General features: G+C 40.4%; 1 protein-coding gene across 2 annotated transcripts in view; it reads right to left on the minus strand.

The window, feature by feature from the left end:
• Positions 1–258: 258 nt before the first annotated feature.
• The window catches only part of TEK (TEK receptor tyrosine kinase), a 50,929-nt gene continuing 26,476 nt past the window's right edge, over positions 259–24,711 (minus strand). Inside the window, exons 4-23 of one of the 2 annotated variants that reach the window (XM_032097413.1) lie at positions 23,060–23,212; positions 22,094–22,225; positions 20,786–20,926; positions 19,803–19,931; positions 18,683–18,837; positions 18,284–18,425; positions 13,513–13,674; positions 12,581–12,715; positions 11,508–11,801; positions 9,952–10,251; positions 9,290–9,447; positions 7,847–8,057; positions 6,798–6,908; positions 6,261–6,451; positions 5,725–5,838; positions 4,765–4,835; positions 4,136–4,176; positions 2,927–3,023; positions 2,353–2,452; positions 259–2,223 (exon numbers count right to left, since the gene is read on the minus strand). In XM_032097413.1, the coding sequence (XP_031953304.1) occupies positions 2,149–2,223; positions 2,353–2,452; positions 2,927–3,023; positions 4,136–4,176; positions 4,765–4,835; positions 5,725–5,838; positions 6,261–6,451; positions 6,798–6,908; positions 7,847–8,057; positions 9,290–9,447; positions 9,952–10,251; positions 11,508–11,801; positions 12,581–12,715; positions 13,513–13,674; positions 18,284–18,425; positions 18,683–18,837; positions 19,803–19,931; positions 20,786–20,926; positions 22,094–22,225; positions 23,060–23,212 (2,912 nt within the window). In that variant the 3' untranslated portion in view covers positions 259–2,148. The remainder of the gene's footprint in view (positions 2,224–2,352; positions 2,453–2,926; positions 3,024–4,135; positions 4,177–4,764; positions 4,836–5,724; positions 5,839–6,260; positions 6,452–6,797; positions 6,909–7,846; positions 8,058–9,289; positions 9,448–9,951; positions 10,252–11,507; positions 11,802–12,580; positions 12,716–13,512; positions 13,675–18,283; positions 18,426–18,682; positions 18,838–19,802; positions 19,932–20,785; positions 20,927–22,093; positions 22,226–23,059; positions 23,213–24,711) is intronic. The other variant, XM_032097415.1, reaches the window with a different exon arrangement.

Here is a 24,711-nt window from a genome sequence, read left to right on the forward strand (position 1 = left end):
ATGTTTTTAGCCAGCTTTGCCTGGAAGTCTAGAAAACACCCTTGGAGGTACATTCTTATTCATCTCACTGACTGGTAGGAATGTAGTTCAACTGCAAAATTCAATGCCTATGCTTCAAAAACCACTGGCAAAGTAGTCTCTTGAAAAAATATATTGGAATTTGTTTCTCCTTTTTTTTGTTTTTTTTTTGGAGCTGTCCCTTGGTCCAGTGAATCTGTGTGCTCTTTGTAAATGTGAAAGAAGAGATCGGACCCTGGGTTCTAAGGCAGAGTCTGTTTATTTCAGTTTGAGCTGGGTGCCACCTGAGAGGGACCCTGACCAAAGAAATCCCTGGGTCTTTATACCCTTACAGTCTGTGCACCCGACTTTCACGCACTCGTCATGTGCCCTGCACATGCCTCTTAGTCCTACAGTGATTTATGGTCTGGGGTCTGCTAACACCTCATTGGATTCTCCATGTTCATGTGCCATTAACTGCTCTTATCTTCCAGCTTGAGGCAGTCTTGGGCCCCTCCAGGGTCTCAGGTCTTATCTGAAGATAATCAGTCTTTCTCCGTTTCCTCCCCTGCTTAGCCAATATGCTAACAGAGTTCATTTAAAGTTCACCTACGCTAAGTTTTGAGCAGGGCCCTCTCATGCTAAGCTGAAAGCAAGTTACAATTAAACTTAAACCTACACAATTAATTTCTAATATTCTATAAGTAAACTTATTTAAATCCCCAACAATAAACTCCTAGTTTACATCTAGCACCTGGTTTACAGTGCAAGTTCTGCCTATCTCAAGGCCACACAAGTCATCTCAGCACCCTTGTTTGTTGGCTTAATCCCTTTTAATAGGTTCTTGGTGCTTCTATTTGAGTCAGTCCGGTGTATGTCATTAATGTTACTCTATACTCTGCTGTGATACCCCCACATTGTAACCAATCACATACCCATCCACAAAGTAAGAATCAGAAGGGGAAATCTTGTACTCTCTCAAGAATCTTTCTCCAAGTCTTAGGGGATGACTTGATGCACCCAACTGGAAAGTCACTGTGGTCTGATGGACAGTTACAAGCTGGTAAGTCAAGGGGAAGAGGGGAGCATGTGTGCAAAACATGAAGTTGGCTGATATGTGAAATTTGGATAGGGTAAATTCACCAAATCCCTTGTACCCAGCTTGACACCAGAAGTTCAAGCCAATCCTGCCTCTGTACATCTTACCTAAGGACTAGGGACCTTTCTGGCAGGTCAAAATATCGCTGTTTTGAAGCATTTGACTATGATATTTTTAAGAGGTCATACCACACTACAGACTGAATGAGAGGGTGAAGTGAACAAAAGTAAGTAAGCCCTGCTTGTATATAATAGGTAGTAATTTATAATTATCCAGTGAAATTATTAAATTAAATACGAATTGAATAAGTCTCATGTATATCCAGGCGGGTTGTAAAAATGTGGTTTACAATGCATAGTATGCTCCTCAAACCTACACTTCATGATAATTGCTGTATGGCTGCCTCTGATAGCATTAAACACTTCAAAATATATGTATATTTTGCATATGGGCAAAAACTGACCATCATACCAGGCAACGAAAGAGCAATAGCATGCCTTATATCTTACAAGTGTCAACAAAACTTTTGACTAGATTATTTCTACTAGCTGACTTTTGCATTCAAATAGGAGTCTGTCTTAATTATCCTAGTTGAGCACACTGGATTACAACTTCCATTGTTGCAACTGCCTAGCATTTTTGTTTCAGACACAATGAAATGTACATGGAATACTACAATAAGTTACCACTTTTCTATGAGTAGCTCTTGGAAAATATAAAAAAAATCTAAGATGGCAATACCTAATGCATTACAATATGTATGTAGACATTATATCTACATGACTAGGAAAAAAGAAAACCCTGCATATGAAACAACAGATTTCATTACTTCAGTCTATACCTGCTTTGGACAGTATATACACTTCTACAGCCTGTGAAGGCAGAGGTTACTGTGTGATATTCACACACATAACTGTGGTAAAACAGTATTGCTGTATTATATATAGTTAGAACTAGACACAGTTCTACACAGCACATCACATTTTGGGCTCCAGGAGATTGAATTTTGGGTTTCTGTAATACATCACTGATGAATGAAGATTTGTCCCGTCTTAAGCAGCTTCTTCAGCGGAGCAATCAATGCCTGCATAAGTAAATTTCTCGTATAGGGTAGTATTCACATAGGTCTGGGAAAGAAATAAACAGAGAAGGTGTGATGCAAGGTGCATTACCTCAAGGACCCTAAAAAATACTGAAATTATTCATAGCCTAATTATTTATATATATATAAATATAAAACAGAATTTTATTCTTACCTTCCTGTCTTCTAACATCCTGTTCAGTGACACCAGTATCTGAGCAAATGATGGTCTTTCATATGGTTTCTCTTTCCAGCACTGTCTCATCAGGTCATACCTTTAAAAATCAAACACCAGCATTTGATAGTTTAGATACATAGGTTAAAGTTAAAAATTTATGGTATTAAAGATTGTGCACATTCCACTTTCAGAGGAAAATGGATTTATACATAGCTGAAATTACAATAGTTAGTTCCTGCCTGAAAAGAAATTTTTTTACTCGAATAATCAAAAATCTCTCTTTGAGCTAAAACCCTGGCATGTTGTGTAAAGAGCAGGGTAACTGGCTAGAACAGAGAGCCTGGGAAAGTATTCATGGAAAATTAACAGTGCATGCTGTGCAAAAAAGGACTTGTATACTTTTTAATTTTTTAATGTACTTTTTATATTTTGTGCTCCTTTTGAATTCTTAAATGTAGTTTTTATATCTAAAAAAAAATGTTTATTAGTTTCTTGTAGAAACCATGTATTTTCTATAGCTGATGTTATGTTATTCTGTTTCTTTTTGGTTTTTTTCTGAGGCAATACTCACACTTCATCATCACAGTTGAGAGGCTTTTCCAGTCGGTAGCCTTGAGGGAGTTTTTCATATAGTTCTGCACATGTCATTCCGCAATATGGTGTTCCACCTTAAGTTTAACCATTGTCATGAACAGAAGAGGGTTTTAATAAAATAAAGTTTAATTTCATAGTAGACATGGAAAGGTGTGACTGACATAGTAACAGCTAAATTAATCCAAAATTAGGGAATATTTTGCAGCTACATTTTTATTGTTAATCCTTCCTTACTGCTTGATGCACAATATTGAAGAGAAAAATAAAACTAATTGTCAATATTCTCATTTGTGGGGCTGGCCTAAATTTCTCTACAAGTCTGAGGGCCTGGATCTGATTGTATTTGAAGTGTTTTATCAACAGCATTGATGTCACTAGGCAAGTCATTCCTTCATTAGCATCATAATAATATCTGGTATGGACTCATGGAGCTCTTACTATCAGCTGGTTTTGCCCCTTTCTGCAGATATTTGGTTGCTTAGAGTCTTGATTTTCCACACGGCATCCATATCTAATGCAAACCCATTTAGTAAAGAAAGCCAGGAATAAATCAGAAATCCAGAGCTCATGATCAGTCCAGTAGGCCATGTGCACCTCAGTCAGTAGCATCTCCTGGCCAGCATGGGTACATCTCCAGGGCAAATCACAAGGGAGATGTAACACAGCGATTTTGAGTGGTGAGAGGCTGTATCGCAATCATGATGGATAGAGGTGTCTGCAGAAATGAACTCTAAATTTTATTTGAAGGTTAATGTTCAAAAATTTTCTTCATGAATATTTGGAGTAGGAGCTAATTACTCCCCTACCCTGCAATATCACTAAAATGTAAGTCTTGATTTAAAATGCAGGAAAGCTGGGGAAAAGCCACCCACCAAAATCAAAACGTTGTATTCAGGCTATAATATCATATGATATCCTGGAGTTTATATTTAGGTATGGCCTCGGTTTTATAGTGTAATGAAAACATGATCATTATGGTTCTTTCTCATTTAAAATGGTACCTGAATTGAAAATCTGACAATTTTATTTCCAAGCATACTGAACCTAAATAAAATGTATTGAATAAAACAGAAAGAAAATTGAAAAAATACTGCTATTTTGAAGCAATATATTTTAAAAGACTGAGTGAATGGAGCTGCCTTGGCTCAGATTGTTTATTTGTGGAGTACAAAGTTCAGATACTTACCTAAACTAACAATTTCCCATAAGAGGACACCATATGACCATCTGCAACAGAGGGATATTATGAAGTACAACAAGAATGCAATAAGAATTAATATTTTTAAATGGTAGATAGTTTTGCTAGTATTCAGGGAACACAGAGAAGTGTGATATGTTTTTCTGTATTTTTTATAAAATTTTGTATAATGCTGGGGTTTGTAGAATCAGAAAGCAGGAAAAGTAGCAAAATTAATTAACTCTGAGTCAACCAAAGACCTTTATCAGATTTCAGCAAATACCATAGTTATAGAATTGCTTTTCCAAATACAATTTCTAGTTTCCTAAATAAAATACCAATTTCCTCTGGGTTTCCCAAAGATTCATCAGGTCTCCTGTTTTGAAAGAGAAATACAGCTAAAGTAGTGGGGCACATCTAAGTAGGTTGAGAACACAGAACTTGATCAGACCCTGATGAAGAAATAAAAGTAACTTTTTTGTTATGGGTTTTATTTTTTGCTTCCATTGCTCACTCATGCTGACATGACTACTGAGTCTTGTGAGTTAAGAGTGGATGTCTCATGCTAGCTGCCAAACTTTCCTTGATATGGAAAAATATTTCTTTGTTTAAAAAATGCCACTTGAACACATACTTACACATCACTATTTGTGGTGTAAACACTGTAATTTAAAGATTCAATTGCCATCCATCGCACTGGAAGCCGTCCCTGGAAATTATTTAATGAAAGTTTTATTTTTCAGTTCTTGGTATAGCACTATTGCAATATCTATGCCAACAATCGTTCTGTGTTACTTTAATGAAAACTGACTTTATTCAAGTAAACTTTATCAAGTAAATAAACTTATTAAACTTGTGCATTTTTACAGAAGAAATTCTTTACTGTGAGAGTGGTGAGACACTCGAACACGTTGGCCAGAGAAGTTGTGGATGTAGGACTGTTCAAGGCCAAGCTGGATGGGGCTCTGAATAACCTGGTGTAGTGAAAGGTGGGGTTGGAACTAGATAGTCTTTGAGGTCCCTTTCAAAACAAGTCATTCCATGAGCCTAAGATTATATGATTTTCTTCCTAAGGGAACAGTTCACATGAAAGCTAATAAAAAAATTATCTAATCAGCATCAAGGTGAAATGTAAATAATACTTAAGACAATGCCTCTGACCATCTTGTTGCCTTGACAACACAGTGCTATTTCTGGTCTATAGCTACATGATATTTGTTACATATCTTTCCATTTCAGATCTTCCAAAGCATTAACTCTGGACACATCCTGATGTACCTCTGGTTACCATATTGCTAACTTTGGCCTTGTTCAATAGAATTAGACCAGCTTGACTCATCTAGTTTACTGTCATCCATATTCATATAATTTTAAATTACATTGTATGTTATAAACATGGTATAGAATTTATTTACAAGTAGATGTATTTATGTGTATATTAATAAACATGTGCATATTTTACATGTTAACTATAGCATTTAAATAATTAGTTCTGTAATACCTGTAAATTTGCATTTTTGTTCATATGAAAACACAGATTAAGAAATAAGAAAACAAAATTAAGAAAACAGACTGTATCAATTTGGTTTGGTCCTTACCATGGTCTTCTTAACATAAACTTCTTGACCTCTTGACAAGCCAAAGTCAGCTATTTTTGCAACATAATTTTCTCCAACCAAGATGTTTCTTGCTGCCAAATCTCGATGAATAAACTAAAATAATCATAATAGTAATAATAATAATAACAACCACAACAGTAATAATAATGATGTAATAAAATAAGGAAGTCAGTATAATTGAGTTTTACATGTATTACTTTACTGCTTTATTGAAAATTGCAAACATTTGGAGTAAGAACACAAAACAAAGAAAATGGTGTGGTATGTCACTACCAAGAACATCTTAAACTTTATCTGAAAATGAAAGCAGTTAACTACCATGTTGTTTTAAGTTTTAATGCCTCTTCCATGATTCCTCATGACGTAGTATTTGATAGGTTTAAGTGGAGACAACAAAATAAATCTCATTCAGTGTGTGCTATAGAAGCTAAAATTAAAAATTAATTTAATTAAAGGGCATATTCCCTGGAAAATTATTTGCCATGCTTTCAGTGGATAGAGAGTTGAAGACTGACCTGTTTTTGGCTCAAGTAGTCCATCCCTCTGGCAACATCTGCTGCAAAATGCAGAAGCTGCTGTGAGGAAAGTGTAGATGCGGTGCTGTTGGCAATAGCAAATGCCGGGTCTGTCTCTAGTACTCTGCTTTTCCGAAGGAAGTCCAGTAAATTTCCATGGGGGGCATATTCAATAGCAAGGTAAAGATATCCTAACAAAACATCAGATAGTGAGCATATCACAAAGTAAGAGATGGTCAGTAATAGTCTTTGGAAATTTACACTGAAATTTACACGGAAAGGAAATAAACACAAAACAGACTGGAGGGAAATGTCAAACAGGCTAATTTCTAGGAGTAGAGAAGAATTTAGAGCTAGTACTGAACATCATTTCTGGAGCATTAATGTGGGCTTGTAGATCCAAACACAAGTTTATCTGACCTTTTAACAAATGTTGTACACAGACCTGGTAGTGTTTCTCTGGACTGTATGGGCTATATTGTGAGAGGGGCTTTTTTTAACTAATTTTTAAAGTGCGTGTATTCAATAGTACCTTACCCCTATGTTCACATGCTCCCAAAAGATTTATGATGTTGGGATGATGACCAAGTTTACAAAGAACTTCAAGTTCTCCGGCAAAATCTCTGTGATCATCTTTTGAGGCATACTCTGAAAATCAAAACAGCACTCATTGATGTTTTCCTCTGAACTGAGTTTATAACAATATTATTTTTAAATATGAGGAGTCTGAGTTGCTTGGGCCACTACTATTTCAACCCCAGTAGAAAGAGGAAAACTATAAGGTACATTAGTGTTTACAGAAAAAGGTAGGATTTTTCAATAAGAGGGAAAAAAAGAGAGAAACAAATGTCTGCAGAAGCTATCTTCAGAGAAAGGAAGCATCTTAACACACCCTGTCACTCTCCTTCTTACTTGAGAGTGTAAAATGTTGTAGCAGATCTTATGAGAAGAAGCTGCTTAAAAATCCTTCCCTATGTTTGCTGTTGATTATTTCTGCCTGTATGCAGACCTTGGCTATTTTTAAATTAATCATCCCACTTAAAAGTGTTTTTCAATTTGCCTAAATAATGATCTAGTGAATTACAATAAAACATGTACATTCTTGCAGTATTGTACATATTGTAGCTCTCTCTGGAAGGTATCTATCATGCCCAATGAATAAAAAGAAGATTAATGATCCCCATGGTATGTGTATATACAGATGCATGGATGCAGTTGTCTCTGAATGGCTGAAGTAAACAAGATGAACAAATGCTATGCACCAAGACTAGTTCTCTGCTCCTCTTTATTCAATGCATCTTGCTTTACAGATGAACTCACATGAAGCTCATACTGATCTATGAATTGAAAAATACATGATACTTAATGATATCAACTACTGAGGAGAAATAGAAACTAACTTTGCCCAGCAGAAGTACAGTCGTTGACAAATCTTGGCCTAGTGACACCTGATACAATTTAACTAGTAATTTTGAATATTTATTGTAGCTTTAGAAGAGGGTTACTAAGCATTTTGTACGACAGAGAAACACTAGAATACACAATCAAGAAAATTCTTTAGTCACAGAATCCCTGGTCTTTACTACCTTTCATCCTTTTTATTGCAGCATCCATGCGTAAGCCATCTTTCTTAATGCGTGCTTTCAGGACTTGCCCAAAGTTACCTTCCCCAATCACATCTTGAAATTTTATGTCATTCCACTCAAGAACTGGATAAATAGTAGGATCTGGACTGGTTTTTGCTTTCCTGCTCAGAGTGAGAGTACCGGAATTAAACTGCAGAGCTGGCTCTTCCCTCTGCAACAGAGTTAAGAAAATGACATTAACTGTGATTTCTACTTCACTGAGCAATGCTCTGATTACATTTCCCAAATACCTGTGCTCACTCATCTACACACACACACACAGAGAACCCAATCCATCTCTTACATACACAAGAGTACTCTAGACAGTTACACTACTTCAGACACTAATTGCAACAAGGAGTTCTGCCCAGATCCACAAAATTAATCAGGCTTCTAATTTGTGTGTAAGTACCTTTTAGATCTGGGCCTCCTGAACAGTCTTATAATCCTTTTGAAGATAAAGGACATGGGCAAAAAATAATGTGATAAAACTGATCTCAAGAGCAGTTTTAAGTCTCAGGTTTGAGATTTATCTCATATTAGGCTTAATTAAATCTTGTGTTGGTGAGGTGAGGCAAGAAGAAGCAAGGAAATAAAAAGAGAATGGAAATTATCTTCCTCCATACCTAAGGAGACATTTCTTCAGTTATACATTCTCATGAAATACTGCTATGGGAAAAGTTTTAGGACTAGGAGACAAAGCTATTCTGTGTGCCCTGCAGACTGATCATATCATTGGGTGAGCCCCTTGCCCCTGTTTATGAAACAACCTATTCAGATACATATGAAGGAACTCTTTGGGCCAGCTTCATTCTGCTCTATGGGTTCCCCTCTGAAGGCAGAGAAAAGCACCAGAAAGCAGAGTGACTAAGAGACTGCAGCAGGATACAAATATATACATGTGTATAGAGAGATACCTCCATGTAATGTTAAAACCTTCAGCAATTTCCTCACAGCCAAAACTATAATGTTGCCATTGATAGGTCCCTGATGTGCTGTCCCCAGGTTGAAAATGGATGAACATGTATTAGCTGTTGTTGATGCTCACAAGCAACATTAAATATTTGGTAGTTTTCAAAATCAGGCACGACTTCATAGAGGCAGAACAGGCTCCTCTATTCTGTCTGGCTTGGTACTTGTCATACACAAGAGTGACAAGGCAGAAGAAGGAGCATAGCAAATGGTTTGCAACTTTTTTCAAGTCAAGCTTTCTACCTCCTAGCCTGTAACTGTGATTGCTTTAGCTTTCAGGTCACTAGTAGAGAAGCTTTACAACGGTGCTAACTGCACACATAAAGAGAAGACAGTGTTTAGGAAAGCCAGGAAAAAGAAATTGGAAGAAAAACCAGGAAAAGATGAGCTAAAGTTAACAACCAAACTGACACAAGAAAGCTGGTAACCCACCACCACATTTTGGAAAGCCTGAGCCATTCGACGCTGGAAGTTGGCTCGCTTTAACTGCAGCATGATGAGAAAGGCTAGGAGAATTGTTACACAGGTCATCCCTGCAGAGCCAAGGATAGCAATAAGCAGCATTTTGCCTCCTTTTGATTCATATGGAGCTGTTGAGGAAGGACATAAGAATTCATCATTATTTTCAGCATATTCTGAGTTTAGCAATACATTAGCAATGTGTAACTGAATACTCTGGTCTTGTAAACTGTTTAAAGATGTGAGGATACATCCCTTTGTTTTCCAAAAATGTCAGAAACATTGGATGCTCTGAATTTCAGATGTATGAGCACCTGCATATTCTGTTGAATTCAGTCAGAGCAGAGATGAGGTCACATTCTGTTAGTGATCTAATAGTCTTGCTATATGCAGCTCCTTTAATTTTTGAGTCTCTGGTCCCTGTCTGGTGGATATGCACAAATGGTGCATGTTGTCACTTCATCAATACCATGCAGTGAACTAAGAATTAAATATTGGTGGTGGTGTGTTTTGTGTTGAAATTAAGAGCAAAAGAAAACTCAGATTTAAAAATTAGTATTATGACTGTGTCTTAGCTAACTAGTTTATACAGCCTGTCCTGGTTTGTGCAAATCCAGTATGGTGGATTAACTAACCTTTAGTTTCTGGAAGAGTCTTCAGTTCAAATGATGTGTTCGGGTTGCTCAAGCCAATGTTGTTCTGAGCATTAATTTGAACCTGGTACACAGTATCTGGCTCAAGGCCCTTGAGGTGATATTGAGTAATGCTGGTGTTCTTTATGATAATATCGATGTGGTTGTACTCAGCCTTGCCATAAATTTTGTAGCTGATGATGATGGAGGAGATGGAATGACCCTCAGCAGCTGTCCAAGAGATGACTGAGGATGTGTCTGTGGTATTAGAAAACCTGATGTTGTTTGGTGCAGGAGGGATTCCTGAGAACAAACACAAACACACAGGGCATTGGAGTGTACATCCACCTCTTTCTCCTCTCCACAGAGAACAAAATATTTTCCTCAGTCCTTTTGCTGTGCAAAACAGAATATGTGGATGAGCTATGGTTACTGAATGCAATAATTTTATGATCTTGATGTGCAGTATGATCCTTGTAGCAGCATTCCATACTTGCAGGAGCAGCTGGAGTGGCATGCAGTATACTGTCTTTGGATGAAGATACACATTCTCTGATCTGTAGGCAAGCACACCATATTTGCTTTCAGATTAATATTAATTTCCTTCTATACTGAATCATCATTCCCTTTTAATTCCCATATCCCACACTTTCACTGCTTCAGGGAGCAATTACCTGTCAGGCTGTTAGAGAGAAAGGAAATTGATACCAACATTTCCAAAAATCTAATCAGAAAACCACCAGAAGGGGGGAGTGCTACACTTGTGGACACAGCCATGAATACTAAGCTAAGTACCTTCTCCTGGAAAAGAGGACCCTTATGTGTTTCTCAGTGCAGTTTGGTGTCAGAGCTCAGGAAAGTGGAGAGTCCCATGACAGCCCTTAATACTTCCACTAATATGTATAGGATTTCAGTGAGGGCCTCCTTACACGACCTATAAGGAGGAAGAAGCCCATCTTTCCAGTGTGTGGTAAGGGCAGTGTCACCCATCAGCCATTCAGATGGACAGCTGTTCAGATGGTAGTTCATTCAGATAGGGCATTTGTTGTGATGTTATGAAAGCACACTGCTCACACTCAGGGAATTCAAGGGCGGTCTTCAGTGTAGCACACTTAACTACTCTTTGCTCACGGGGGTTTTACCTTGCATTGTATCTTCTCTTCTTTAAGTGCTGACAATTTCTGTATTATCATAGCCAAACTGAGTAACAAAAGAGCTTGGAGTAGTGAACTCTGATGGCTCATCATTCTGAGAAGGAAAAAAATGCTACTTGTGTCAGAAGCACGAGTTGCACTGAAAAGAAGATGTAGATTCTCAAGCTTGTTTTTCTCCATTTAAAAAAAACCCAACACATTAATAGTTCCTGACAATTTCCAGTAGAAGAATTCCTTTGGAAGCTGAGCTTTCCAAATAATAGCAATAACAACCACAAGTGATCATCAGGAACTAAATGTTACCAAAATAAAGGATTACATTTAATGTAGTCATCAAGTGACAATTAGTCTGATCACTGGGGGTAACACGAAGAATTAAACAGAAGGATGTGAATCAGCACTTACTGTCACTGAAAGTCCATGCATACAGATAGTTGCTCCATTCTCCTTGGGACCTGGTGTTCACCCGTACCCTGCACATGTACTGCTGTCTAGGCTCAAGATCTTTAATGATCAAGGTGGACATATTTCCTGGCACTTGAGTAATAACACTGCTCTCGTCACCGTTGTCATTCACGCTCTTCCTTTCCACTTCAACACGAATATCATCCTCTGTCCTCAGTGTTAAAGGATGCCATGACAAATTCAGTGATGTCATACTTTTTGGAAAGAGAGTGATACCTTCTGGTGGAGGAAGACCTTGGAAAAGCCACAGTGAAACAGGGAACAACATTTCATGTCTGGTATCTAAGCTAAAACAGGGTACCTGTTATTCCCAACCACTTGCCCCAGCTTGGGGTGACATAGGGTAATTCTCTCAGCCATCCCACATAATTTGGCAGAAGTTACATCTAAGAGGCGGTGATAGTCCCACAGTATCTTATCAACAGCTGATGTGGCAACAAAAGGGTGTCTTCAATGAGCTGGTGTTGCAGTTGCACTTCTTAGATGTGAGAAGCCAACTGGTGTTGTCTTGTTAGATAGGTCCTGGTGCAATCCTCATTTATTCTGTATGTCTGTATTCAGTTTGGGATCTATCCTCAGTGGACTAAAAACTTTCCTGCTTGTTAAAACATCTTCATTTTTAAAGTAAATTGATCTAACAGTAAAAGGAAGGACTGCAAAAAAGTGATTTTTATCTCCAAATCTGCTGCATAGCTAGCCAAAATATATAAATTTTTCTTACCCAGATCCCTCATCTCTAAATCAGGGAAAAGAATAGATCTGCCTTTTTCTGCTTCTCTTCACCTCTGTTTTATGATTTGGTTTTTTCCTTTCCTTTCCTTTCTTTTCCTTTACTTCCTTTTTTTTTTTTTTTTAATATCCCTTTGTCTGAGATTCTTCTGAAAGAGTCTACAAAGTTTTCAAGTGCAGCCTTCTTTGCTCAATTGAAAGTGTTCTGACAGAGATCAGGGAACAGACCGCAGAGAAAAACAGCTGAAACACCCCATTTGTGAAAAGTCATGGTGGTGACTTACCAAGCGCAGCTGTTGTGAAGCTGGCCTGTGGTCCAGGATGGCCTTCCCCACCTTCCCCTTGCCGACTCAGCTGAACACAGAACTGATACTCCGTTTTGGGTTCCAGATTGTCCAGTCTTTTAGTTGTGTCTTTTACTGACAACAAAAGTCAAAAGAAAGTAAAACCATGGCCCATGTTGAAATATGTTATGGAAGAAAATGTTTGGAAAATACAAGGTAATATATTCAGGCTCCTTTTTTTGTTGTTGTTCTTGATTCACTAGGATAAACTAATTAGATGTATAAAAAAATTATTTTTGAGTTCCAACCCAGCCCAAAGGTTGCTTCATCTGCCCTTCTTTCAAGACAGAACTATATTGGTTACTTAGTGTTCTTTCTGTACACAGATTTTGGATTATACTGATTTAGTAACAGCTGTTGTTAAAGTTCCTGTTATGTTTCCTATAGTATTTTAGGCCATGCATAAAATTTGAAAGCACAGCTGGAGGAGGTCATCTACCTCATAAGCAGGTTTCGTTTTGCCCATACTATTACTGATAAATATTTTGGTAAGTGACTTCGTTCACCAGGGGCACAATGAACACAACACAAGATGCTAGATGACCCAGCATGTCTCCGTACTGCCCACTGCTTTTGAAAACCTGTTTACATGGGAGTTTAAAACAGCTGGGCCCAATACTGAGTACACTTAGTCCTAAGGAAGAAGGGGAAAACCTTTTGTTCCTAAACTGAATATACACTTTTGACTGCTGTTGGTGTAATACATCCATATGAGCATTATGTGTAGTGATAAACAGTCACACATCCAGTCACAAAAGGTTTAACTTCTATGCATTGTAAAGTCTTTTGAGGCTAATCAAGAACAGAAACACATGATGTTTCAGTTGGTGGGTGAAATTTGTCTTTAAGGGAATTAAAGAATGTCCTCTTACCTTCCACAGACATCCAGGACTGATAACGTTTTGCTGGCTTGTACAGAAGTTTTGTAGACACAACAGGTCCATCTCCATTGTGTAATTCAGCATTGATATCAATTATGAGAAAATTATGTCCTCTGTCTGTCAGCCTCGGGGCAAACTGTGGCACAGGAGGAACTGAACAAGAATGCAAGTATTAACCTTTTATATAACCTTTTAGCTTCGTGTATCAGTAAGACTCTGGTTATTCCTAGATCTGTAGGAAAATGGAAGATGCTCTTCAAAACTCTCACAAAATAGATAGGTCTTTACACACTAAAGCTGACAGTTAAGATATTAAAAAAAATTTTGGGTGTTCTTCTAAACCTTATTGTCACAATTATTCTTTCAATATACATAATTAGTATGGTACTTAAAATGGGTTTTTGTTCATATTCCAACTGTAAATATTTATTCAGGAATGTCCTGGGGTGATGTTATGAAGCTGCTTTATTCCTTACCCACCCACTCCATGCCCAAGGCGCTCTTTCTTTGAGCTGGACCCGGGGCCGGGGCCACAGGACCGAGTGCGGGGCAGGTGAACGGCCGGGCCCAGCAGCTCGGGGGCTCTGGGGGCTCAGGAGGGAGTGCACCGGGAGCGCTGTGCTGCTCTTTGGGTTTCCTTTGTGTTCCAGCTAGTGAGGAAAAGGTTCTGCTGGGCTTTTTTTCTTGTTCTTTTTCCCTTCCCTTGCCTCACTGTCTCCCTTCCCTCCTCGCCGGTCCGGGGAGCCTGCAGGTGGCCCCGGCAGGCCCGCAGGGTGGCCCCAGCCAGTCCGAGCCCGTGTGTCTGTTCCCTCTCCGGGAATTTGTTGTATTTTGAGGTTTGATTTTTTTCCTGTTCTACCCTGTTTTGTTTGGTGTTAATAAACTGTTTGGTTTTCCCACTTTCACCTGCTGTGACCAACTTGTTTTATTGGTAGAGGAAAAGGGGCGGCCCTTTTCCCTTTGGAGGAGACACTCACTCTGGAGTGTTTCCTCCTGAAGTTTTGTATCCAAAACCGAGACATAAATTTGGTGCCCAACTTAAGGGGCATGTGAACGTGGAAAAAAACCCCAACATTCTGGTTTGAAGCATTTTGTACTGAAGTACAGCAGTAAGACCATGCTGTTCGATTTAATAATTTTTCTGTGGAACCTAACCATAAGTTCATGTCCACAGCTATGAGCAATCGGGTTCCTGGATCACACTTTTTATAAGTCAGGAATAAGAATCAGGACTGCCATTTTAATATGCCTGGTGTTAGTGATTTCTCGAAGTTTTACAAAAGTAATGGAAACCATTGAAAATGTGTATGTTACGTTGTTTTTCCATCCTGGCCTTGGTAGTTTTCTTTTGGAATGTATTAGTAATTACACCCAGTTTGTTAGGGGAAAAGCAGGGGATGATAATTCCCAGCCTTTCATCTCCCCTTCAGATCTGGCACGTCACCTTTTGAAGTGTCCAGTTCCCCCTGGATGTCAAAGATACCACCTTCTTGCTATGTTATTTAGCAGGGTTCCTCTATGTGGTCTCTAGCTTATCTAAAATAAGGGCTGAGATTTCCAGAGGGGTTGCCCAGACACCTGCCCCAGTTGTGGAAAATCCTAAGTGCTGTGGGGTATGGGAGGACATAGGCCAGACCCTGAAGCAGTTTTCTGACCCAGTAGCCTGGAACTTCCCCCCTGAACAAATTCAGAATCCAGCTGAGATGGGGAAGTATCTGAAGGAAAGCTGCAATAACAACACTGATGGAAAGGAAAAGCTCATTGCCATGTGCTGGGTCCCAGCTAACGCTTACTGCACGCTGCTGGATACTGTAGGGCAAAAGATGCAGCCAGAGGAGCAGGAGAATAAGCCAGCAGACACCCCAATCACTCTGGCTGCAGCTAAAGCAGATGGGGAGCCTAAACCAATAACAATTGCCCCTGTCCAGAGAAAGAAACACAAAGCCAAATCCATTCACCCAGTGGATGATGATGGACAGCCAGGACCTTCACAGCCAGCAGAGGAATTGGAACCTGAAATCATCACAGAGTCCCTGTCCATAGAGAGCCTTTGTACCCTGAGGAAGGATTACACCCGACGGCCTGATGAAACTATATTAAGTTGGATGGTCCGGATCTGGGATGCTGCAGGCGATGGTACAATTCTGGATGGCACTGAAGCGAGGCATTTGGGATCCCTGTCACATGATTTAAGTATCGACCAAGGGATGACAAGGGGCCCTGAAGCTCTCAGTCTCTGGACACGGCTCTTAAGAAGGGTAAAGGAAATATATCTGTGCCAGGAAGATCTCCAGCTGCAGCTAAACCCCTGGAAGACATGGAACAAGGGATTCAATGCCTGAGAGAACTGGCAGTGATAGAGATCGTGTTCTCAGATGACCAAGCAATTAGGAGCCCTGACATGGTAAAATGCACAGCGGTGATGTGGCTGAAACTTGCACAACACACGCCACCAGAATATGCCCCTGCTTTAGCAGTGATGACATGGAATGATGGGGATGAGACAGTGAGTTCTATGGTGAGGAGGCTCCAGGCGTATGCAGACACTGTGCGTGGCCCAACACAAGCAAGAATCGCAGCTGTGGAAAAGAGTCTGTCAGAGACCATACAGAAGATGGAAGATAGGATGGACAAGACTCATCAGAAACTCGGGAAGGAGCTGAAAGAGGGCCTGCACCAAATTGCATCAGTGCAGACCAGAGGCCCTGTTACCAGAAGCAGATGTCCCACGGCTAGGGAGAGAGGGTACACCCCAAGAGTTGTGGCTCTTCCTGTTTGGCAGTGGGGAAGACATGAGGAGGTGGGATGGAAAACCAACTTCTGTCCTGGCAGCACGGATGTGTGAACTGAAGAATGGTAATGCTCAGAGAGGGAGTTCCACCAGAAGGGAAATAGCTAGAGTTTGGAATGATAACCAGGACTAGAGGGGCCCCGCCTCTAGCCAGGTAGAGGCCAGGGAAAACTGCGTCTTTTGGACAGTGTGGGTTCGATGGCCTGGCACATCAGAACCACAGAGATACGAAACCTTGGTTGACACAGGCGCGCAGTGCAAATTGATTCCATTGAGACATGTGGGGGCAGAACCAGTTTCTACTTCTGGAGTAACAGGTGGATCGCAGCAGTTGACACTGCTCGAAGCCGACATGAGCCTAACTGGACAAGAGTGGAAGAAACACTCAGGGGCCCCATGCATTCTGGGCATAGACTTCCTCTGGAGGAAGGAAAGACCTGAAGGGACTCAGGTGGGCCTTTGGAATAGCTGCTGTGGAGGCAGAGGGCATTCAGCAATTGAACACCTTGCCTGGGCTGACGGAGAATCCTTCTGCAGTCACTCCTGAAGGTAGAAGAGCAGCGAGTGCCAATTGCCACCTCGACAGTGCACCGCTGGCAGTACCGGACAAATCGAGATGCTGTGATTCCCATCCACAAGATGATCCGCGAGCTGGAGAGTCAAGGGGTGGTCAGCAAGACCCACTCACCCTTCAACAGCCCCATTTGGCCTGTGTGCAAATCTGAAGGGGAACAGAGATTGACTGTGGACTATTGTGGCTTGAATGAAGTGACTCCACCGCGGAGCGCTGCAGTGCCAGACATGTTGGGGCTCCAATATGAGCTGGAGTCCAAAGCAGCAAAGTGGTACTCCACTATTGACATTGCTAATGCATTTTTCTCCATTCCTCTGGCAGCAGAGTGCAGGCCTCAGTTTGCCTTCACCTGGAAGGGCCTGCAGTACACCTGGAACCAACTGCCCCAGGGGTGGAAACACAGTCCCACCATCTGCCATGGACTGAGCCAGACTGCACTGGAAAAGGGTGAGGCTCCAGAACATCTGCAATACATTGATGACATCATTGTGTGGGGAAACATGGCATCAGAGGTATTTGGGAAAGGAAAGAAGATCATCCACATTCTCCTGGAAGCTGGCTTTGCCATCAAAAAGAACAAAGTCAAGGGACCTGTCCGAGAGATCCAATTCGTAGCTGTACATATATGTATAAATGTTTATGTTTAAAGTTGAAATGTATTAATTTGGGCATTGAGCAGACAGTATGGAATAAGGGGTGGAATGTCCTGGGGTGATGTTATGAAGCCGCTTTATTCCTTACCCATCCGCTCAATGCCCAGGGCGCTCTTTCTTTGAGCTGGACCCGGGGCCGGGGCCACAGGACCGAGTGCGGGGCAGGTGAACGGCCAGGCCCAGCAGCTCGGGGGCTCTGGGGGCTTGGGAGGGAGTGCACCGGGAGCGCTGTGCTGCTCTTTGGGTTTCCTTTGTGTTCCAGCTAGTGAGGAAAAGGTTCTGCTGGGCTTTTTTTCTTGTTCTTTTTCCCTTTCCTTCCCCTTGCCTCACTGTCTCCCTTCCCTCCTCGCCGGTCCGGGGAGCCTGCAGGTGGCCCCGGCAGGCCCGCAGGGTGGCCCCAGCCAGTCCGAGCCCGCGTGTCTGTTCCCTCTCCGGGAATTTGTTGTATTTTGAGTTTTTTGGGTTTTTTCTGTTCTACCCTGTTTTGTTTGTGTGTTAATAAACTGTTTTCTCCAGTTTAGTTTGCCGTGACCCACTTGTCTTATTGGTGGAGGAAAAGGGGCGGCCCTTTTCCCTTTGGAGGAGACACTCACTGTGGAGTGTTTCCTCCTGAAGTTCTGTCCCCAAAACTGAGACAAGGCATTTTTCGGCAGTGCAGAGAACAGAAAGCTCAGCCATGCTAGAGTATAAAGCTGTGCTTAAAATTAGAGAGACAAAGGCACTTGAAGAAATTCTTGCTTTTACCTTTGACTGTAACTTGAAATGGTTTCTCTGCCATTCCTGCTACTGTCTGTACACTGCAAACCCAAGTTCCTGTATCACCGGGCAGGATTCGATTAATTCTAAACATGGCTTCAGAACGATTACTGGTAGAAATTTCATCAGGCTGAAATGACAAAAGATGTACAGGACCTGAAAAATTTGGGCATTTTGGAGTATTCCGATGATTCTTTGAGTTTAGCAATATCTATAAAAAGCATCTATAATGGTCAACACCATATTTTCATATATGCTGAGAACTTCATGGGGTATCCCAGAATACCAAAATTTCATATTATGCTTGAAAACCATAGTATGCATTCACTTCAGGTAAAGTCAATAAAAACATTGGAAACAGAAGAAAGCAATTGATCAGGAGCCTACCCTTAGGACAGTTCCATCTTGTTTCAAGAGTTTGAATTCTTCAGATTTAGGAAGTGGCATCCCAGTTGCTATACAAAATGGCTTGAACTCGACGCCAGAATTGAGTTCCACAGGATCTAGTAAATTTACTATCTGAGGCGAAAAATCTGCTGAACCTACAGAAGATATATAGTACTACATCACCCTTCAAACAGACATTTAAAAAGATGGGTTTAGGTGTGCAGGCAGTGTGGGTGTCTGGCTCTGCCTTCCCTCACGTGGGCATATGCAAGAATCATGCTTAGCAAAGTCAACATTTTTTACATCATTTTATATATAATGTGAGAAGGAATGAGCCCTGTGTTCACTCTTCTTTCTTTTTGTGAATCTTCTCCTCTCTTCCTTGCTGACATTTTAAGTACAAACAGTCTAGCCATGGCAAAATCATGCACACATTTTGTTCTGACCTACAGTACGTACTTGCTCTCTATTTAATCTGTTTGTAAGACCAGTCAGATCACAACAGTATAGTTTGGCTGGTTGGATCACAGTCTTACTTCTCTATTTGTTTTTGTTCTTGTAAAGTTTTACAAATCATCAGTGGATTTATCACTTTATTTATCCAGCTAAAATAATAAATGCTGAGTGCATCTTACGGATCACCTTGCCTGAATCCAATGAGACAAGGTATGTTCAGCTTTGCAAACTTTACTTTCTCTCAGAGAGACAGAGCAGTTTCAAACTCTGGTGTTGTATTAGTGTCTCAGTCATCACTTTCAGGTCATGAAACTCATGGTATAGGAATGTATGCAGACAAATAAGAGGGAGGTAATGGTAAAATACCATGAGATTATATAAAAGGCTGGATGTGCAACTTTTGTCAGGGATTGATGTTAAGATCAGTCAAGCCCGATGGAGTAAAGCTTGAAAATCTACCTCTAATGAAAGCAAAATCAGATTAAATGCAACATATAGGTCAGAGGCTTAAAAATACTGTATTGCAATAAGGCTGTACAGAAGTGTCTGGGCCCCTGGAAAGTAGTGGGCAGAGCAAGAATACCAGCCTGGAGCAGTAATGCTGTACCAGCATTAATATCTGTTTCAGTTACACTGGAAACAACCATTTACTACTTTTCTTTACCTTTTTTTTCACATTGCAGACCATGCCATCCAAAGGAGCAGATGCAGCCCTTAAATCTGTCACATGTTCCTCGATTGTGACAATTACATTTGAGTTTGCAATCTGACCCATAAAACCCAGGTTTGCATTCTGCAAGTACAGATGTTGCAGTTAGTGCAAAGGTACTATAAAATATGTTCCATTATTTTTCAATCTCATTACTGAAAAAATCATTTTAGATGACTGTAAAAAATACCGTCTATTATTCTCCTCTTTTGGTTTCTTTCTGTATTTCCTGTGTGCAGAACATTAAGGACCCCTGTTGGGGAAGATGGAACAGGAAAACCTTGGAAATATGATTGCCTGACAAAAGATTTTGGGAATATGAAAACTACAGGCAACATCGAAATGAAAGCCACTTTTGAAATACCAGGTCTTAGTTACTGAACAACTAGAAAACAATGGTATGGCCACTGAAGTAATCCCCTCTTGATGAAACAATACCCTCTGCTTGCAAACAGGTCCAAGGGTCAGAGCAGACCCTACTAGCTCAGCAGAAGGGGTCCAAAGAGTAGTTTTTAGAAGTTAAGATGTAACACTCTATGGTAATATAAGAACTCTTATAGGCTGTATGTAAATGCTATAGGATTTGTATCTTGTATTAGATTGGTTAGTGACAATTAGAATATTCAGTACAGAAGATGATTTATTGTATTGTAACCAGGACTTCAGACACTTCTTCTCTATTCCTCTCTTCCACTTCTACTCTTACTTCCACTCTTGCTCTTACACCCTCTCTCTCTCTCTCACCTGCTTACTCTCTTGGGCCTGCTCAGAGCTGAGTCTAGCAGCTCTGAGCAGTGCCCCAATACCCACGCCCTTTACAATAAACCGACTGTGTCCCAAGACCTGCCTATAGAGATCTCTCCATCCGTCTCCGTCCCGACCGAACCCGCCCGTAACCTACAGACCCCCTCCATTCTTTTTTTTTTTTTTAACTATACCTTTATCACATTCCAGTCCCATCCATCCTGTAGCACAAGAACAACCATATGGATCTGGTAGACAGAACATATAGTTTCTGCAGCCATAATTTTCTTTACAGATCTCTTCACATGTTTTGCCAAATGTGTTGGCTCCACAAGCTGTTGAAGGGAGAGAGGGAAAGAATAACCCAATAGCATTGTCTGCAAAAGAGCTAGTGCTTCTAATGATACAGCCTTAGACAAGAGAAAACATGAATTTAAAGTAAAAATAACACTTTGATCATTCAAATACTAGATATATTAACAACCATAGCAACTTAAGCCACAGCTGTTCTGATAGTCAAGTACAGGCAGCAGAAACAAAAAATTTTCTCACTGTGCAGATCTGTCAGCCAAGCACCCTTGCTTTAGATCTGTGGGGACAGAGATTCAGCAATAAATTCTCTTTATAAGCCTTTTAATATTAAATGGACAAGCAGCGCCATGAAAACCAAATATTCTTCTTAGCAGTGAATGCATGCGAAACTGCTGATGACAAGGTTTCTGCTTTTATGATAAGATCAGTGCTATGCTAGAGTGGTTTGGGTGTCAACTATTCCAACAGCTCAGCTCTAGTATTTTCGCTACAATTAAATAAAGTAAAAGGATACATATTTAGCAATGAACCCAAAAGTTGCTTGGAGAAGTCAAAGCAATGTCATGCCAGCTCTAACTTTTCCAGAATCCAAGCTAATTGCCACAGATGCAGATTTGCACAAACAGACATACACTGTTGATGTCCCTACAGGGACAAAGCACCCTGTGAGCACATTAGCAGCTTCTTCAGAAGCAGCCAGGGAACCTGTGGCAATTTCCTAGTCCCAATGTATCCTTAAGATGTTCTGTACCACCACGCATTTAAGTTAGTCAGCAGCACTGAGTGTACTCATTTCAAGGGAATCATAGGACAGCACAGATTGAAAGTGACCTCAAAAGATCATCTGGTCCAGCTTTTTGTGAGAAAAGAAGCCTAGAAGATATTAGGTGGCATACTGTCCAAGTGCATATTGATCAAGAAGTGTTGGAAACATTCATCTTCCCTACCAACATAGTCTCTACTAGGAGAAGAAAGAAAGAGAGAAATTAAATCACAGCTGCAAGAACAGCCAGAACAGAATTCAGGGTTCATCTCACCCAACTCTGTTCTGTCTCTACCACCAGCTGTAAATGCTGTAGCTTTCAAGAGTAAAACCGGGCTACTCCATATGATGCTTCCCTCAATAATATGCCAGTTTCTGTTACTGAGAACAAATTAATAAGGAATCACTGAAAATATTATTTACTTACCTTTCTCACATGTTTTTCCCATAAAACCTGGAGGACAGATGCATTCTCCAGTATCTTCATGACAAATGCCATTGTTCGTGCAGGAAGGGCAGTGGAAGCTACAGGAAGGGCCCCATTTCTCAGCTTCACATCCTTTTATGGAAAAATATAATGACATATTTGTTGTCTTCTTATTCAGTAACCCATCCAGTTGTAATATTCTTTTTAGGGCAAACAATAAAACACATAAAAGTACAATCTATATGGACCCCCGTACTCCAGCCAACCGGACAACTGTAGTTAGTAAGGTAGCAGTAGCTTCAAAATCCATTCATTCACAAATTCTGGAAGCATCTTGTGGATATTCATGAGTGAAATGTGTGTTACCGTCATAAATATTTTCTCTACAGTGTGAGATATTTGAACAGCTATCTATTTTTTCACATGAATTTTATATTTCTACCCAAGTTAACAGAATATAATTTTCTTTGTATCTGATGGACACAGCAGCATGAGCAGCAAAGTTTGTAGAATACTTAATGGAAAATATCCTAACTCATTCTTTCATCCAGTAGGAAGTGAACCTTAAGAGCTAACTAAAGCTAAGGTAGTTTGTGAAGTTATAATAATGTATGCTAAAGAGGATGAACCTTAGGATGAATGAGGTTTGGATAGAACCCACCACAGGGAACAGGGAGACCCAGTGAAGAATTACCTCCTTCATTCATTCTTGGTGTTTGAAAAGCTGAGATACTGAGAAAAGAGCTAGCTGTCCTGGCAATAGCTAGGATGAGTTGAACTTAAATCTGATGGGTTTTTTTCTCTCTCAGCTGTTGACATCAATATCAGTTCATACCAAAGACTCTTGGGTAAAACTTTCTTCTGACATAATCTGATGGCAGCATATGTCAAGAAAGATTCTGGTTTCATTTCAGATTCATTTTGACTTTTAACATTTAATCATCACCACACACTAATGGAACTTACGTCTAACAATAAGCCTTGTGTAAGCAGAAGTAAAAAGGTTTCCTCCTATATATCTGGCAGAGTAAACCCCTGCATCCTGTGGTTGAACTTGAGGATAGGAAACTTCCAGTTCTCCTGGCACTTCATGCCTGGGCACAGAGTGGATGAAGGAACCTGAGGAAGGAGCACACAGATACCACAGACAGACGTCATTCACCCTCTAAATAAAGAAATTCGTTTGCATTGGTTACTGAATAAGTACAGGTGGGGCAAGCTAAACAGCAGAATCAATGTATTAATTATGAATTTTCTGACAACTCTTCAGCTATACTGGTTTTTCATAATTGGAGAGGTGCAAGTAGAGGAAAGATAGATCTTGAGGACATTTAGTAGATAAACAGAACAAACAACTTCACATTCAGCTTTGCTAAGAGCCTAGTGGTTAAAGGTGTTCATTTTGTTTCTTGGTCTTTTCTGAAATGAGGGATAACAATCCATAAGGATTCTAGGGTGACTGGAGTTGAAGAGCAAATGCCAGCCAGGTCCAATTTAATCTGTCTAGCACAAAGATTTACTTAGGAGACCAAAGCAGGAAGAACTCAGCATAGCTTTATCTTTTCTTCCCAGACTTAACATATTTCTCTCTCTTCTAGGTTTTTTCACCAAAAAGCCTGTTAATTTTATTCTAGCTTTGCTGTACTTGGTCATACATGTTTGCTAAATAAGGCAAAAGTATTTTGTCTTCTTCCAGCCCTCTGGATCACCAAGTAACAACATCTGAACATTGGTTGCTGTCAAAGAGAAGCTGCATCCATTGAACTCCAGGACCCCTTGGAGTATTTCCACTCCAGTCTGTTAGAGGAAGGCTACTGCAGTCGGTCAATGCCAGGTTCAGCCAGCTCTCACTAAAATACTGCGCACATGCTCATCCACACTGTACAAACAAAGTCATCCGCCAACAAACCCACACAGCACAACTGTGACTTTATGAGTACTGCATGTCTGTATGGGACTCATTAAAATAGCTTGAGTTCGAAGGAACCTGAAAGATCATCTACTTTTGAACCCCCTGCCATGGGCAGGGACACCTTGCACTAGATCATGTTCCTCAGGGCCCCATCCCAACCTGGCCTTCAACACTTCCAGCGATGGAGCAACAAACACTTCTATGGGCAGCCTGTTCCAGTGACTTAGTACAGTCAGATACAAGAATTTCTTTCTTGTATCTGATCTAAACCAATCCTTTTTCAGATTAAAGCCATTCCCCATTGTCTTGTCACTGTCAAAAGTCCCTCTCTAGGTTTCCTTCAGCTCCCATCAGGTACTGGAAGGCTGCAGTAGAGGTCTCCCTGTGGACTTCTCTTCTCCAGGCTGCAAATCCCAACTTGCTCACACTAACAACCCAGACACCCTGATCCTGTTCTGACTTGCAAGCTAGAATGGCTGAATGACCATTACCAATGGTACTCTTGTGAATCAAATTGTCCTTACATTCTACATTCCCTTACAGTTACACTGAAAATGCAACAACTTTTTTCACTTTTTAAAGATTATTTAGAAGGTAAACAGCATCAGGCAGGACGTCTGCTGTCTATGACCATACATACTACCAATTTGACTATAGCCAAATTTCAGACAGCCTAGAAATGTAAAACTTTGCTGAGGATCATAAC

This window comes from Corvus moneduloides, chromosome Z, assembly GCF_009650955.1.
Source record: "Corvus moneduloides isolate bCorMon1 chromosome Z, bCorMon1.pri, whole genome shotgun sequence".
NCBI classification, from domain to species: domain Eukaryota; kingdom Metazoa; phylum Chordata; class Aves; order Passeriformes; family Corvidae; genus Corvus; species Corvus moneduloides.